This window comes from Paramisgurnus dabryanus, chromosome 9, assembly GCF_030506205.2.
Source record: "Paramisgurnus dabryanus chromosome 9, PD_genome_1.1, whole genome shotgun sequence".
In the NCBI taxonomy this organism is placed as follows: domain Eukaryota; kingdom Metazoa; phylum Chordata; class Actinopteri; order Cypriniformes; family Cobitidae; genus Paramisgurnus; species Paramisgurnus dabryanus.
Genome location: NC_133345.1, coordinates 7,465,875 through 7,481,702, shown reverse-complemented (window position 1 = coordinate 7,481,702; position 15,828 = coordinate 7,465,875). Strand labels below are relative to the sequence as shown.

Here is a 15,828-nt window from a genome sequence, read left to right as displayed (position 1 = left end):
AACATAATATGCTTTTAAGGTACTGTTTACTACTGTATGAGTCATCCAGATGATAACCAGCAGGATTCTCTAAGAGGTAGCTGAGAAATAACATGGACATGCTTTTTTACAAAAGATTTAAATTCAAATCAATATAAATGCATATTCGAAAGCATATTTTAGTTTTTTTCATACTGTAGGATCAATAGCAAAGCTTAGCGTATTCCATTGAATCTGATTAGACCATTTGCTCCCGTAACATGGCTGCAACAGGTGTAGTGATATTACGCACTGCTCGAAAATAGTCCCCTGCTATTGAAAGTAATCAAGGGGACTATTTCAAGCTGTGCGTAATATCACTACGCCTGCTGTATCCATGTTACAGCAGAAAAGTCCTTGATTATTACGCCAGAATGAGAGTATAGTTCCTAGCCATATCTACCTTGAAAATCGCAACTTTTCATTTTTCGTCGATCTTAGTACACGATGAAACTACAGAAGAGTCAAGTTTTAAATAGGAAAAATATCCAAACTTTTTGGTTTTATTTAGTGCAAAGCTAAATGGTCTAATCAGATTCAATAGATTGTGCTAAGCTATGCTAAAAGTGATATCGCCAGACCTGGAGATCAGCTGAATGGATTCCAAAACGGAATAAAATCAAATATTTAACTCTAGGGGAGCTGGAAAATGAGAATATTTCCAAAAAAAGTGGAATGTCCCTTTAATGCATGAGTAAATGCATAGATAAACAGTGCTTTGTCAACAGATATTTCATAAGATATAAAAACAAAATATTAATTATTCTGACATAAAATACCAGTTAAGAAATTTAATGACATATAAGCTGTTTTGTTTGTTACTTTCCTGACAATTATATTATTTATTAAATGAACATAATTACTCACTCTTTCAGACCCCCTTATTGTTATATTGTATACAAAGAGGGAGTGATTTTTTTATTATAAGGGTTTGTTCAGTTTTGTAATGTAACAGTAAATAAAAATTGGTTCAGCATATCGGTTATTGGGCACATAGCATCCAAAGATTTGTTATCGGTTTTAAAAAAATCAGTATCGGTCGATCACTTATTTTGACATGAAATTCTGGATGATATGTATGTATTGATTGATTGATTGATTGATTCAGCATCTGTGTTTCTGTTCTGATATGAGTGTACAGGTACAGTACAACTTAACCTTTTTGTTGCTCATGTCTTCTTATGTCTCTAAAGTAAAGTTCCTTTTCTCTTTTTCCAGATCTGCTTCATTAACCTGGACAGGCACACCTCAGATCATCCTGATGACAGCTACATTAAGGTGGGTGGAGCCTGTCTTTCCTACATATACAGCAGTAAACAGCGAGCAGGCCTCCACACTAAACAGTGGTGGTACTTATATAAACACCAGCAGTGTACATTTAACACTGGGGATTTTGCTGTGTTGGGTAAAATATGGACAAACCCAACCGTTGATTTAAATTAACTCAAAAAATGCATAGTTGAACCAGACATTGGTTAAAATAACCCACCATGTAAAAAAAACGGTTTATTAGTTGATGTTTAATCGTCATATTTGTCATTGTGGTATGCTTTAAAAAATATGTGGTTCAAATGTACACAAAAATGGGTAGTTTCACTCAACCTCATTTCGTCTCACATCTATGTGAAACACAAAAGGAAAAATTTTACAATGATCATACAGCGCACAGTAACCACAGCCTGTCAAACTTCAGAATAGGCTTGAAAGCACCTTAAAAGCAGTCCATACAACTCCATACAATGCACTGTATTGCCCTCGTGAAGCCAAAGATGCGTGAGAAAAATACCCAAATTTGTGGTTTTATTCAGTGATAATACTTCCTGTGTTTCTCATAGCTCTCATAATTACATTTTTGGCTCAACTAACCCTTTATGATTGAAATTTGCATAGTTTTATTGAAGAAGAGCGTTTAATTATAACCAGAAAAATGTGATTGATTGTCTAGTATCTAGCCTTTCTCGGTTGGTAGATTTTCATAATATCCACAAATATCTGGCCCTCACCACCCTTTCATTTCTAATTCATTTAAATATATTAACAAAAAAAATTATGCATGTGTTTTTTTTCAGTTCCTAAGCGTCTAAAGAATGTTTCACCTAATGAAACTATAATGCTAAACAATACAAATGCCCAAGATTATAAGAATAATTTGAGACTTGAATATCAGCACACATTTTTCCAACAGAAATTGGCTTCAGTATGCCCAGAACTGCCTCGGTTAATCGAGTCTTTGGGAGTGCGGCAACCCAAAGAAAATGAGATCCTACTTCTCAGCAACCTAGAGTCACCTGACTCCTGTCATCATGACCCCAGTCACCCACAGGTAAGATATAAATTCGTAACAAAACGAGTGACCCCAATGTATGACAAACTGTAACACACTACGTGTTTCTGTATTTTAGAGCCAGAGAACTGCTGATGTCTGTCTGGTACATTGTTCCTGTGGCCATCGCCCTACCCAGACGAACAGTGTCATTTTTGAAATCAACAAGTTTCTGATTGGTCTTCAGTCAGGCCAGGAGAGGCAGCGGCATGGCCGATTGGCTGGTCAGCGGACTGCAGAGGATGACACAAACCGCTCTGTTTCATCCATCGAGGAAGACTTCCTTACTGCTTCTGAACAGCTTGGGGAAGACAGCGAGGATGACCCACTCAAAAATGGTGAATAGTCTATCTTTCCACCCATTTTTCCAGAAACTCAATTCATTCACCCAACAAATCATTTGAAAACCTCAATCTCAAAAATGGTATTTTCTGTCCTTATTTTTCTATATTATTTTTCTTAATGGTATTTTCTGGCAAAGACTTGGACTTAAAAAGCAAATTGAGTGCATCTTGAGTCCTTCAGGGGATTCTGTAGACAGAAAATTGCTCAATTATGGGTGAAATAGCATTCATTCATTCATCTTTTAACCGTGATCCTTCTGCAATAAATGTGGCCATATTTTTTAAAGTGTCAATCATTTAGATCTATAAACTTTTTGCTTTTGGTAATTAATCAGAATAATCAGATATATTTAGGGTGCATTGGTTATCATTAAAAGAAACCTGCTGGGTACTTATTTAGACCCAGTAACCAAGCAACATAAGAATAAATAAACCACAGTGGAAAAATGCATTTAATTAAATCTATGTGTGTGAAAGAAACAGATATTAAAACAGAAAAAGATGCAACCCTTTTTTAAAGGTTACTGTCCCCAAACTGCCTCTGCATTTCTATTTCATGTCTAAATTTTGTTCTTGCTTTATACGTTGCCGCTGGGCCTGACCTCCAAAAGCAAGGCAAAACAATGATTGTCTACATGCAGTGATTCTTGCCCCAAGTCTAATACTTTATAAGACCAGATAGACATGACCTTGCTGCCACAAGGCATGACTAATCTATAATTAATCTTTCATATGACATTAGAACTAACAGTGTGTGAAGGTTATGCTCTCCTCAAAGCCAATGTAATATTCATAATCAGATCTACCCAGATAGAGATCTGTATTTTAGGGGGGTTGGTTAGGTAAACAGAAAATGCATCCAAATATAGCTACCTGTTATGGATAGCATCCTACGACCTCTGACTGGACCCTCACCTCCTTCAGCAGACACAGTAGGAGAGATAAAATAAGTCTGATATAGCAACAGACTCCTCCTGGTTTTATTCTTTATATCCACTCAAGGTCATGGTCACTCTCTGTCTATCCTTCACTGCTTTGCTTAAAATTGAGAATTCTGTATGTTCGTTAAGTTAGACTTTTGTATAGGATTTTAAAATCATTATCAGAGCTCTATTTTTATTTGACCTCTTTCTCTATGCCCCTCCCCTACCCTGTCACACATTCCTTCTGCAGATCTTGAGATTTCTGCTGTGCCAGAGTCAGTTAAGGTGTTAAGATCAGCCCACACTCAAAAAAAGAGTGAAATAGAGAGAGATGATAGCGAAGACTCCGAAACCCTGTGCACTTCTTCCAACTCCCAGAATCTCTCGAAAACACACTCTACCCCCTCCAGAGGCCCATCCACTACCTCAAAACAAGTCCGTCGTCATGCCAACAAATCGGCCGGTCACTTTGCCACCAATCTGGCAGAGTCTGTCCTTCAAGATGCTTTTATTCGGTTGTCACAAGATGAACCTTCTTTTGCCCCGGAGGCAGCTGTGAGTGTCTCCAGTATCTCACAACACTCAGATGATGTGAGCAACTCCACTGTTGAGCCATCAAGGGCTCGAGCCTGCTCTTTCGAACTCCCTAAAATCGTGATTGTCCAGAGTCCTGACAACAGTGAGGATGTGACAGTGGGGGCAGAAGCACATGGAACACCACAGCATGATGAAGTTCATAAGGCCACAACAAAACGTGGTACTCACCCACAGCACAATCCAACACTTGGACAACCAGCTAAACCCGTGGAAATAGCATTGGCATGTGCAGCGAGCATCATTGGTACCATTACTTCCCCTCAGGTGACAGAACAGCTCACACTGGAGTCAGGAGAGGAAGATGAGGATGAAGAAGGAGAAAGTGAAACAGAACAAGGGGAGTATTCACTTTCCTCTGCAGTATGTGGAATGTCTCAGGTTGTTGGTGCAGTAGCTGCGGTAGATCTTGCAGAAGACTCTGGTGATAACGAAGACTCTGCAGATATGTATTCTGCCTCTATTGGACTTATGTCAGCTGCCCAAGCATCAACTGCAATACCTCTTCACTGTAGCATTGCAGAGGGTACCAGTCTTGAGATTTTTAGAGCCAATGTGGCTGAAGTTCTCCTCAGGGAAGCTTCGGCTGTACTCACACGCAGACAAAGTTATTCAAGTGTTGCAAATTTCCTTGAGACCACGCATAACAAGATAGTGAATGGAATCACAAATCCAAGAAGATCCTATCAGGAACAACAGGAGGTGGATAATATTACGCAGGAAATATCAGACACTATCTTTCAGTATGCCCTTGAGAAAGCTGAAAAGAAAAAAGAGCTTGAGGGTCCTGGAAAAGATAGTCCAAACATTCATGGTTTCCTATTGGATTGTGTAAATAATTTGGTCTTTGATGTCCTTTGTGTTACATCAAGAAAAATCTGTGACATTTCAAAATGGAATTTGGGGTCATTTGACTTGCAAGAAGGAAATGTCAGCTTTAGGGAATGTGATCCCGATACCAAGCCTGGTAGAGAAGCATTGAGACAATTACAGCGATTGATTGAGCCAAGCCAGGCTTATAATCATGGTGAGAGACATAACAGTGTGGAAAGGCTTTCTGCTCTCATAGGAAAGAGAGAGAGAGAGCAGAAATATGTTCAGGAGAGAGAAAATGAGCCAAAACTAAAAGAACCCCACAGACTTACTCCGAATAGAGTGAATACCATTTTGGTCAAAGAGCAATCTGACCTGCAAGGCCAGCTGGGTAGGAGTGAGAAAAGTTTAGACTCTACGCCGCTCCCTTCAGCTGAAAGCTCACCACTTCATGCACCACGAGGGAGGGTGGGAGGAGAGTGCGAGAGGCAGCTTTCTTTATTGTCCTCATCAGGAGCACTTGTGGCACTTAAAATGGATCCAGCAGACTCCAAAACTCCTGTCACGTGTTTCGCAGAAGACTTGGCGACCACAGTGGTCTCCATGGCGACAGAGCTAGCGGCAATATGCCTGGAGAACTCCAGCGGAAAGCAGCCATGGTTTTGCGCCTTAAAGGGTGGTTCAGAAGGTCCGGAAGGGCTGCTTCTACCCTGCCGCACAGCTGCAGCCCTCCGCCGCAAAGAGACTCAAAATGGTACTGCAGTCACAAAGAAGCACAGAGCTCCACGCCTCAGTGAAATCAAACGTAAAACTGAAGAACAGCCTGAACTCATGGAGCGCCTGGTCAACCGTGTCGTGGATGAGACTGTCAACCTAGATGAACCCCCATGTTCTGACCCATTTGCACTTTTTGCATCAGAGGTCACAGCAAGGATAATGAACTGCCCAGAATTAAATGTGGTGGACACTTCTAAGTCTGGCCAGTCATCTCGCAGTCGTTTACAGTGTGAGAGATGGAGTAGTAGAGGGAAAGCATCAAGCTATGGGAGTATTCCAGAAGAGGACATGGATCCCTCTGGAACACAGAACACTTTGGGACCAGGAAACAGACTGGGGCATAATTTGAGCAGAGGTAGCTCTATCTCCAAGCAGTCCAGCTGTGAGAGCATTACCGATGAGTTCTCTCGGTTCATGGTGAACCAGATGGAGACAGAGGGTCGTGGATTTGACCTTCTGCTGGACTACTATGCTGGAAAAAATGCCAGCAGCATCCTTGCAGCAGCTGTTCAGCAGGCTGCCAGTAAAAAAAACGGACACCTCAATGTGCGGACATCATCTTGTCTTTCTAAGCAATCCAGCACAGAGAGTATTACAGAGGAATTTTACCGCTTCATGCTGAAAGACATGGACAAGGAGAACAAGGAGTACAGCCTGACCAAGACCAAAGAGTGGAGTAATAGTCTCTTACCCCCAACCCCCAGATCTCCGTTTTGCATCCGTCAGTCTTCTGTTCCTGACAGAAGATCATCAGATTCCAGACTAACTGTAAATTCACCCATCAAGGCAAATTCATTTGATGGCTTTGCTCGAAATGTACATGGGGACTCACTCAACATCTATCCAAGAAACTCTGTGTCATCAACAGGACTCTGCAAGTCTGATTCCTGCTTGTATCAACGTGGCCAAACAGACCATATTACAGACATGCTGATTCACGAGACCTGGTCCAGCTCTATTGAGTCTTTAATGCGCAAAAATAAGATCATTGCAGAGCCATCAGAAGACAGTGTGGAACTGGATTCTGCAGATTCACAACCACACGTGCAGCTCTTTGCTAATCGTCTAGCAGCAGACATTGTAGAGAGTGGCAAATCTTTGCTCGGAGGTCAGCAGGAAGTGAGTGTAGCTGCTTGTCAGTCACAAGTTCCTGTTGGAGAAAAGAAAAATGGCTTTAAAGAGTCTCATCGAGAAAGTGGTGGAAACCGCCCAAGTGTGCAACATCAAGACAGTAATGTTAAATCCAACAGTTCCTCCTGCATGAGGCGAGCATGGCGAGGACAAAGGGAGGTACCGCTGATCCACATTGAAGCAGATCAAAGGGAAGATGTCTCTAAAGATGCAGGGCAGGATAGGCCCAAAGACAGAGAAGCTCCCTATCAGGTCCAGCAACAAAGCAGCAAAGAAAGCGGAACAGCAAGTAAAAGCAGGTACAGTCAACAAAAAAGCACACACATTATTTTCTCAGAGCTTTACTCTACATGACTGTTTATGCAAAGGCACACTGTGTACTAAAACACCTCAGATCAACAAAGTTCCTTAATTGAATGTGAAAGGGGAGTTAGAGGATAGCTGTGAAAGATAAAAAGTAATTTGTTACTTAAATGTACTGTTTACTAGGGGTGTAATGGTACACAGAAGTCATGGTTTGGTACAACAGTTCCCATGTGCTTGTTTCTTTTCATTTATTTTTAACAAACAGTACTCCAAATTACAGTTTGTTCCAGATAATGGCATTTAAAAAAGTACAGCCTTCTTTAATAGGAAGCACCGATTGCACTTTTGCATAGGCCCTTGTTTGTAGGGTTGATTAAAAAAAGTTATGTCTGTACAGGCATCTCATGAACCATAGTACTGTTACACCCCTACTGTTTACCATGACACATGCATCTATGGTAAAGCTGTTTTATTAAAGATATGGTTGCTTAGCATAATATCACCACATGATGTTTTTCAAAGGGTACAAAACATCTCTGAAAAATGATTTGAGGGTTTTATGGTTTAATATAAAACTATGAATCTTATGCCGGCCCTCTTGACTTTTAAACAACTTTGTTCCATTCTTTCTACAGTTGTTGATAAAAGCTAATTCAGTTAATGGTTATTGTATTGCGATCATCAAATTCAGAATTCATGACATTTTGTCCCCTATGTCCCTTTCCTTTTTTCTGTTCTTAACCCAAGCTTAAGGATGATGAAAGATAATTTTATTCACTTTAAAAAGAGACCTGCTGTGAGAGGAACTTATTGTCTCTTTGTGACACTGCAGTTTTGCCGTGTATCCTCTTCTCCCCCTCAGTGGTATAAAAAACAGGTGTTCATCAGAGGCCACAGATCCCTCTGCAGATGTGGAGGTGGAACGACGCTCTTTCAGCGCTAGCAGTGAGGAAAGTGTCTCAGGCAGCTGGGCCCAGATTGCCCCTGACGACGAACCCCAGGAGGAGACCACCAGTAGCTTTATCCAGTTAAGCGAGGGGTCAGTCTTTAAGTAGACCATTATGCCTTGCTGGATGGTGTGGCTTCTCCATTTGGCTTTTCATTAGCTACATGTGCTAGATACAAAAACCTAGAATGCAGTTTAGCACCCATTTGTGTGCCTGCGTCCCTCGTCTTTGCAACAGCGATTGATGTGCTCAGTTATAGGGTTCTCAAGGGTCCTTGAAAGTTTGTGAATCTGGGGGAAAATTTTAAGTCCCTGGGAAGTTTTTAAAAATATACATATATAGATACAGGTAATTGAAAGTGCTTGAATCTATTTTATGCTAGAAGTTTTCTGAAAAAAAATCCATATTATTCCCGTAGTGTAGGATAATATCATAAAAATTCTAGACTTTTTAAACTGTTTGCTTTAAATGCTTATATCTTCTGTATGTGAATGTTGATTCATACCAAAATGCTTTTTTGTATAGTTGTATTTGACACATGAAAATGTCTCGGGTTACGTATGTAACTGTTGTTCCCTAAGAAGGGAACGAGACGCTGCATCTCCGTTGCCATACTTCCTGCGTCCCTGTAACGCCGTCTTTGGCAATATTTCAGATAGTGATATACTTCCTGGCTTCCGCATCACCCTGTCTTTGTCGTTTAGCCTCACCATTGGTTAAATTTGATATACACATGAAGACGCACTTACCCCTGGAGGCGTCCCCAAAGTGTCACCGCAGTGACGCAGCGCAAGTTCCCTCGAAAGGGAACTGTAACAATGTATCTTTAAAGATAACACGATGTAACCATGCTCTCACTTGAAATGTGTCCCCACATTTAGTCCTTGAATTTGAGGGTATTGGACCTGGAAAGCCCTTGAAAGGTCCTTTAAATTGAAGTTAACTAAGGTGTGGGTGTCACTGCATACAGAATTAATATAAGTGTAGTTTTGACTATAGATCTTAATTGATATTGTGGTGTGGGTCGTGAGGTTGGTTTGGTTGTAGGTAAAAGCAAATCAACATGTCTGTCTACATTTCTTTGAGGTAACTACCCTCAGCTCTGAGCTTAGATAGTCTTTACCTTGAAAGCCTCAGTTTTATATAAGGTTTTTCCATTCACACATATACAGACCAAGAAAAAGCCTGAGGTAGTGTAACTCTTTGAAGTGAGACAGACTCCATTTGGGAGTCCAGCACAGCTGTCTCAGTAAACAGCTCTGACAGCATGACTGGAGCCTAAAGCAGGCCTTTCGTCCAAAGACACAACAGCTAGTGCACAAAAAACCCTGACAGTATGTGCTTCAGACTGACAGGCAGGTGCCATATGTCACATCCTGTCGACCTTAGAAAGAAAAGAAGGTAATGGGTGTGCGAATCCTCCTTATGAATTGAATCACGCAGCCTTCTTATTGATGCTATCTTAACTGCAACTCAATGCCATCCTCACTTTACAAATCTGGATACCTGGCCATTCGCCTCCATCTGGCTTTTACTTTACACCACTTCATTCCTAGTTTCTTTCTGCCCCATCAGGGGTATAGGTGGCTCTCTGCTTGTCCACCTGGCTGTTGCCATTGTCGGCACAGCTGGCACGCTTTCATAGTCATCATTTGGCAGGAAGGTTGCCGGTGATGCCCATGCTAATAAATCTCATTCGTGTTCATGGCTTTTCTCTCCACTTCAAGCCCTGCTGCTGTTTACGCTTTCATTGCTGAAACTGAGTAGCTTCTGCATTGTTGGTGCCTTTACAGATCCAAAGGAAAAAAGCACAGGAGATACAGAGGCCAAGTATACAACAGGCAAATTTGTGAAAACAGAGACGTTATGTGCATATTTATTACATTTTTAGACAACTCCTGCCTGGAATGCATACTACAGTCAAGGGCTTTTGACACTTGAAATAGTAAACCCCGGGTTATTCTAAACCCAGAGTTAAACGAATCCTGAGTTATCTGTTTCATGTTACATACTTGGGTATTCATAATCTGACGTTTCACCCTGTGCATTCCTAAACCCTACATTAAAGGACCCGTTCTTCCTGTGTTTTTGAAGCTTTGATTGTGTTTATAGTGGGCAATATAACACGTGTTCTTGTTTCACTTGTAAAAAAGTGGTATTTTTCACAGAATTTACTTATCTGTATATCGCTGCTTTCATTGTCCTAAAAACAGGCTGATGTCTTACTTGTTCTGTGAAGTCCCTCCTTCAGAAATACATATCGAGTTCTGATTGTGTAGTTTGTTTAGTATGCTGTGATTCGATAGCAGCTTAGCATAGCAGAGCCGTTTAAGCCAAAGCTGGTGACTGACGTATTCCTGTGGGCGGAGTTTAGTCAAAAACTGTTCTACTGACGTCATTAAAGCAGGAAGTAGAGGGCTGTAGTCCAAACCGGCCATTCACTGTAGGCTTTGAAAGGCGAATTATGTTAAAGAAAATATATCGCCTGGCAATGAACTTTGAGCTTTATCATCTTACAGGTATTATTTATGCTATTATAGCAACATTACACACTAACTAGGGTTTGAAAATGAGATCAGGAAGAATGTGACCTTTTAATGTTTTCATTTGCAGTGTCAACAGTCAAGATTGGATAAAAAGCGATGTCAAACTGACTGAATTAAAATAACGTGCTGTCATTTTTTTTAATAACCATGCTTCCACATCCGTGACAGAACAGGTTGCAATGTAAATCTTTCTTGGCTGTTTTAAACCTCCTGGGATGTAATTTTTACTAAAATTCAGGTGATTTTAACAGATGGTGATATGAGGTACGTGCTCTTTAGTTTCTGATTTGCTGTCGTACATTACAAGTGGGAAACGCTCAAAGCGTGGTATAGAATGACGATAACCCAGGGTTAAGCACAGTGTGAACATGTTTTAGTTGCTTTACAAATCTGTCTGAATGGGGACATTCCAATACAATTCAGTATTATGGACTGCGCACCAGTGGCGATTGGTGACCTTTTTTCGAGGGCGCACGCGGCACGAATGCCAAGCTCGTCAAATCACGAATTTAGCCTGTCATGTGTGTGGCTCGTCATGTCAAAATATTTGTTCAGCGCATAATATGAACCGATGTGCATAACATATGTACATGTTAAATTATGTGCAGACGCTTCAAAGGGGTTTATGATAAAAGAGATGCTCGTGTTTGCCAGATACTCGCTCAATCTTATGTGTAATCAGAATTTAGTGTTAAAGGTCAGTTTCTTTCTGATCCCATTTTTTAAACCCTAGTTAGGGGCTGATCACACCAAAGCGTTTATGGCAGTTGCAGGCCCCTTTTTTTAATGATATTCTATGGTCAGGGAGCGTTTGCACGCTGTTTATGCACGCCGAACGCCTTGCGGTTTTTGCCGTCAGCCGCAGCACGCTCTTTTGAAGGAGTTCTGAGAGCGGAGAAGCACCCGACGTCATTCGCGTCTTTCCATTGTCCAATAGAATGAGGGGAGAGGCGGGCCTTACGTTGTGGTGAGGGAAGTTTACAGTTGCTTTGAAGAACCGGACTCCACTCGCTCACTCTCTCCTGTGTGTTTGTGCATCTCTCATCCTCAAACAAGGTCAGAGCAAGCGTCCTCTTTTTAAAGTGTCTGCTAATATGACAGTTAACAGCAAAAAAGCGCTCACGCTTTAATATTTGATTGACAAGACAGCTGACTTGGTGGTTGCTTAGCAATATAAAAAGCCGCGTCGCACTGCTCTTTTTAAAAAAAGGCAGTGCGTCACGCCTTGCGTTTCTAAACGTTTAAAGCGCATTTGGTGTGATTAGCACCTTAGTGTGTAATGTTGTAAATTATAAATTTCAAAGTTCACTGCCAGGTGATATATTTTCTTTAACAGAATTCCCCTTTCAAAGCCTACAGCGAACGGCCGGTTTGGACTACAGCCCTCTACTTCCTGCTTTAATGACGTCAGTAGAACAGTTTTCTGACTAAACTCCGCCCACAGGAATACGTCAGTTGCCAGCTAAGCTAAAGGCAAGCTAAGCTGCTGTCGAATCACAACACACTAAACAAACTACACAATCAGAACTCGATGCGTATTTCTGAAGAAGGGACTTCATAGAACAAGGACAACCTGATCTCACAAATTTCCATGAAATAGTCACGCATTGTTTTGCTCAGTCACGTATTTTCGCCATTTTATGTGCCCCTGCCACAACTTTATTTTCCGTGACAGTTTCACGTATTGCTTACTCAACTGTTTTTCCTATTTTTAAACAGTTGTCCCTTCGGTTTGCGGTTAGATTTGCTGTTTGGGTTAGGATATCACTTAAAGTATTGGTTTATACTATTTCTTCATCTGCTTTTTAAACCATTGTCGCCTGACGTTAGGATTAGACTTGGGTTTTGGTAAGGATGTCATTTTATGTAACAGAAAGTTGTTCTAACCCCAAACCGAAGTGACAATTGTAAGAAAATAGGAAAAACAGTTGAGTAACCAATACGTGAAACTGACACGGAAAGAAAGTCCTGGCAGGGGCACGTAAAATGGTGGAAATACGTGACAATGTCACGCAAAACTGAGCAAAATAATGTGTGACTATTTCATGGAAATTTGTGAGGCTGAACAAGGAAGACATCAGCACGTTTTGAGGACAGTGAAAACAGCGGTATACAAATAAGTAAATTGTGTGAAAAATACCACTTTTTGTACACATGAAACATAAACACATGTTATAATGTGCAATGTACACACAATCAAAGCTTGAAAAACACAGAAAGAACAGGACCTTTAAGTGAGTGTCTTCCGAGTATTTTTTGAACTTGAGAGTCAAAATCATAAACTCTTTTGACCAGGGTTATTATAGTTTTAAAAAAAATATTAGTTTTTATTTTTATTTCGTTTTGTAATGTGTTATTTTATTTCAGTTTAGTTTTAGTTATTTTTAGTGGTGCATAAATAGTTTTGATTTCGTTTCTATTTTTCAAAAATCATTACTTTTAGTTTTTATTTAGTTTTAGTATAGTTTTAGTCTTTAGCATAATATCATGGTTGTGTACATACACCTTGCCAAATCTGGAAATGTTGAAAATACGATGAGAATAAGAGGATTTAAAAAAAGTTTTGTTTATTTAGTACTATCAATCAAAGGCCGGGACAAATACCACACCAACCAACACTCTAAATTCGGTAAATATAATATACATGTATAAATATACATGTTTGGTTATAAATAATCATATGCTGGGTTGTTAACACAAACATGAGTTAAAACAACCCAGCATTGCATTGAAACAACCCAGCATATGTTTATTTCAGCACAGTAAATTTATTTCAGCACATCTTACTTGTAAAAACTTATGTCTGTGCACAACAACTGAAAATCAATGCAAAGTTTAATGTTCTGCCTATGAGTGTCCATTTCTGTACCAGAAGAGATCGCTGTACTAACATAAAATGCTTATTTGTTGACTAAATATTAATATATAATATTATTTGTTGATTATCCGCAAAGGCATATAATAGTTTCAGATTAGTTAAGCGGACATTCTGTATCATAGCAACCAAAAAGCGTCAGCTAACACTGCCAAGCAAGTGGTTGGTGTTAGCGTTTTCAGCCATATTTAACGTTTTAATGCTTCCGTGTAGAGATAATTAAGCCTTTTTCAGTTATTGTAATGGTTTGCCAGCAGAAACAAATTGTCTTACTAAACTAGCCATTAGCAACAAGATGATGTTTTCTGAACTGCCACCTATTGGTCATTAATAATTCAGCAACGTCTGCTCATTTGCTTATGATCCGGTAATATGGGTGACTCCGTGTTCAACTGCTGATCCAATAACATTTAAAAAACGAAAACGCAAGTTTTGTTTTCCTAAATTTTAGTTAGTTTTAGTTAGTTTTACAGGTCCACATTATAGTTATAGTTTAGTTTTAGTTTTTTTTAGAAACCTTCGTTTTTATTTTATTTCAGTTAACGAAAATGTTTTTTCACTAATAGTTTCAGTTTTCGTGATAGTTTTCGTTTACGATAATAACCCTGCTTTTGACGCGTGTGCAGCACGCACGTATTTTGACATGACGCATGATGCACCAAACACATATTTTGACATGACAAGCCAAACACTTGACAGCCCCTTCACGGCCCTCAAAGCGAAGTCACAGGCCGCCACTGCAGCATATCCATACCTTCAGCATTTTAAAGAGCTGATTCAGGTGTCTAAAATGATGCTGTACGGTCCCAGTAAACATAATGCCAGATCACTGTAGACTGCAGCACTTCCAGAGCCTACCGCTTAGGTCGACACATAATTTAGGCCTGTTTGCAGGATAACCCGATTTGCAAAATTCCTTTAGTGAGTTGGGGTGCTAAAACAACGCAGATAGCAGGTGCAATTTATTTTTGGCCAAAAAAAGCCTGAGGTGTGTTTGCCCACAGATATCTCTTCATGCACATATGTGTGTTTCAGAAATGGGAACAGCTGTGCTTCCAGCCTTGGACTGGCAGACCTGGAGGGCTTTCCAGACTACTCAGTCGCCAACAGCCTAATCAGGTATCCAACGGCAACACGCTAACTCCAGCGCACTCAGCCTAGAAACTTGCTCGGAGCGCTGGAGCTAATGGCTGCTAAGCGCTCATCCATAGCCAAGGGAGCTGTCCAAAAGTTTTATTTTTCAGCTACAGTAAGACGAAATTTGCATCAAATTCTGTCACATTTCAGCCCAGGGTTTTACGTACAGCTAGGTACACGTCGTTCACGCTGTTTGCTCACTAAACAGGAGTCACTCGCCGTGTCTGTAAATTAGCGTCTCGGTTCTAATGGGCCTTGTCGCCAAAAGCTTGCAGTCGTGTACTATTTTGAGCCTGTTATTAGATGAGTGCAATAGAGTAGTGCCCCCCGAAGGGCTTAGTGATGTCGGAACATGGCCTGTACTGCTCTATACCGCCCGGTAATGATAGTGTATCTGTTTGCAGCGAGGAGAGAGAGAGAAAAGTGCCACCCTACCAGGATCAGGCAGATGGTGAGTTATATTTCTTTTTATATTGCAACACGCATACAAATACAAACTTTAAAGATATATGTTTGCAGAACAAAGAATTTCATGTAAATGCAAATTAACTCATAAAACAGATCCTGGATTGTTATTGGATAATACAGCATTGATAAAAGAAACGGGACAGCAAGAGCTACAAACACATGTTCAGCTTGCGAACTTGGCTTTCAGTAAACATCTTTATTATAATAATCTTATTCTTGACCTCTGTATATTCTCCATCTGCTGTTATTTGTACATTAACTCTCCAACTAACATTTACATGCCCTCTCCTTTATTAAATTATTAAACCATCTGAAGCAGCATGACCTGCCCTCTGCTCTTCATCATTCACTACAGTCTGCCTCCCGTCTAGCAGATAGACAGACGCTCCATGTGTGGAGCGAGCAAGAGCAAGCTAAAGAGACTGTTGTATTGCCAGCACAAACTCACACATCACAAATGACTCATTCAGATGCAAAGAACAAAAACTACTTTCCGTCACATAGGCACGAGAGACGACAGGCAGAGCATCACCCCGCTGTGAGAAAGAGAGATGAAGAGACGGGTGTTAAAATGGGAAGATGTGTGACAGAGCGAGAGAAGAGATTCATTTCGGAACGGATTTGAA

At 40.4% G+C, this 15,828-nt stretch overlaps 1 protein-coding gene across 7 annotated transcripts in view; it reads left to right on the top strand.

Moving 5' to 3' along the window:
• sphkap (SPHK1 interactor, AKAP domain containing) overlaps nucleotides 1-15,817 on the top strand; it is a 75,928-nt gene extending 60,111 nt beyond the window's left edge. For 2 of the 7 annotated variants that reach the window (XM_073815693.1, XM_073815696.1), the window contains exons 4-10: nucleotides 1,237-1,296; nucleotides 2,204-2,341; nucleotides 2,421-2,679; nucleotides 3,859-7,222; nucleotides 8,062-8,268; nucleotides 14,633-14,716; nucleotides 15,139-15,816. In XM_073815693.1, coding sequence (XP_073671794.1) covers nucleotides 1,237-1,296; nucleotides 2,204-2,341; nucleotides 2,421-2,679; nucleotides 3,859-7,222; nucleotides 8,062-8,268; nucleotides 14,633-14,716; nucleotides 15,139-15,283 — 4,257 coding nt within the window. In that variant the 3' untranslated portion in view covers nucleotides 15,284-15,816. Of the gene's footprint in view, nucleotides 1-1,236; nucleotides 1,297-2,203; nucleotides 2,342-2,420; nucleotides 2,680-3,858; nucleotides 7,223-8,061; nucleotides 8,269-14,632; nucleotides 14,717-15,138 lie in introns of all 7 variants that reach the window. The other 5 variants (XM_073815694.1, XM_073815695.1, XM_073815697.1 and 2 more) reach the window with 5 other exon arrangements.
• The last annotated feature ends 11 nt before the right edge of the window (nucleotides 15,818-15,828 follow it).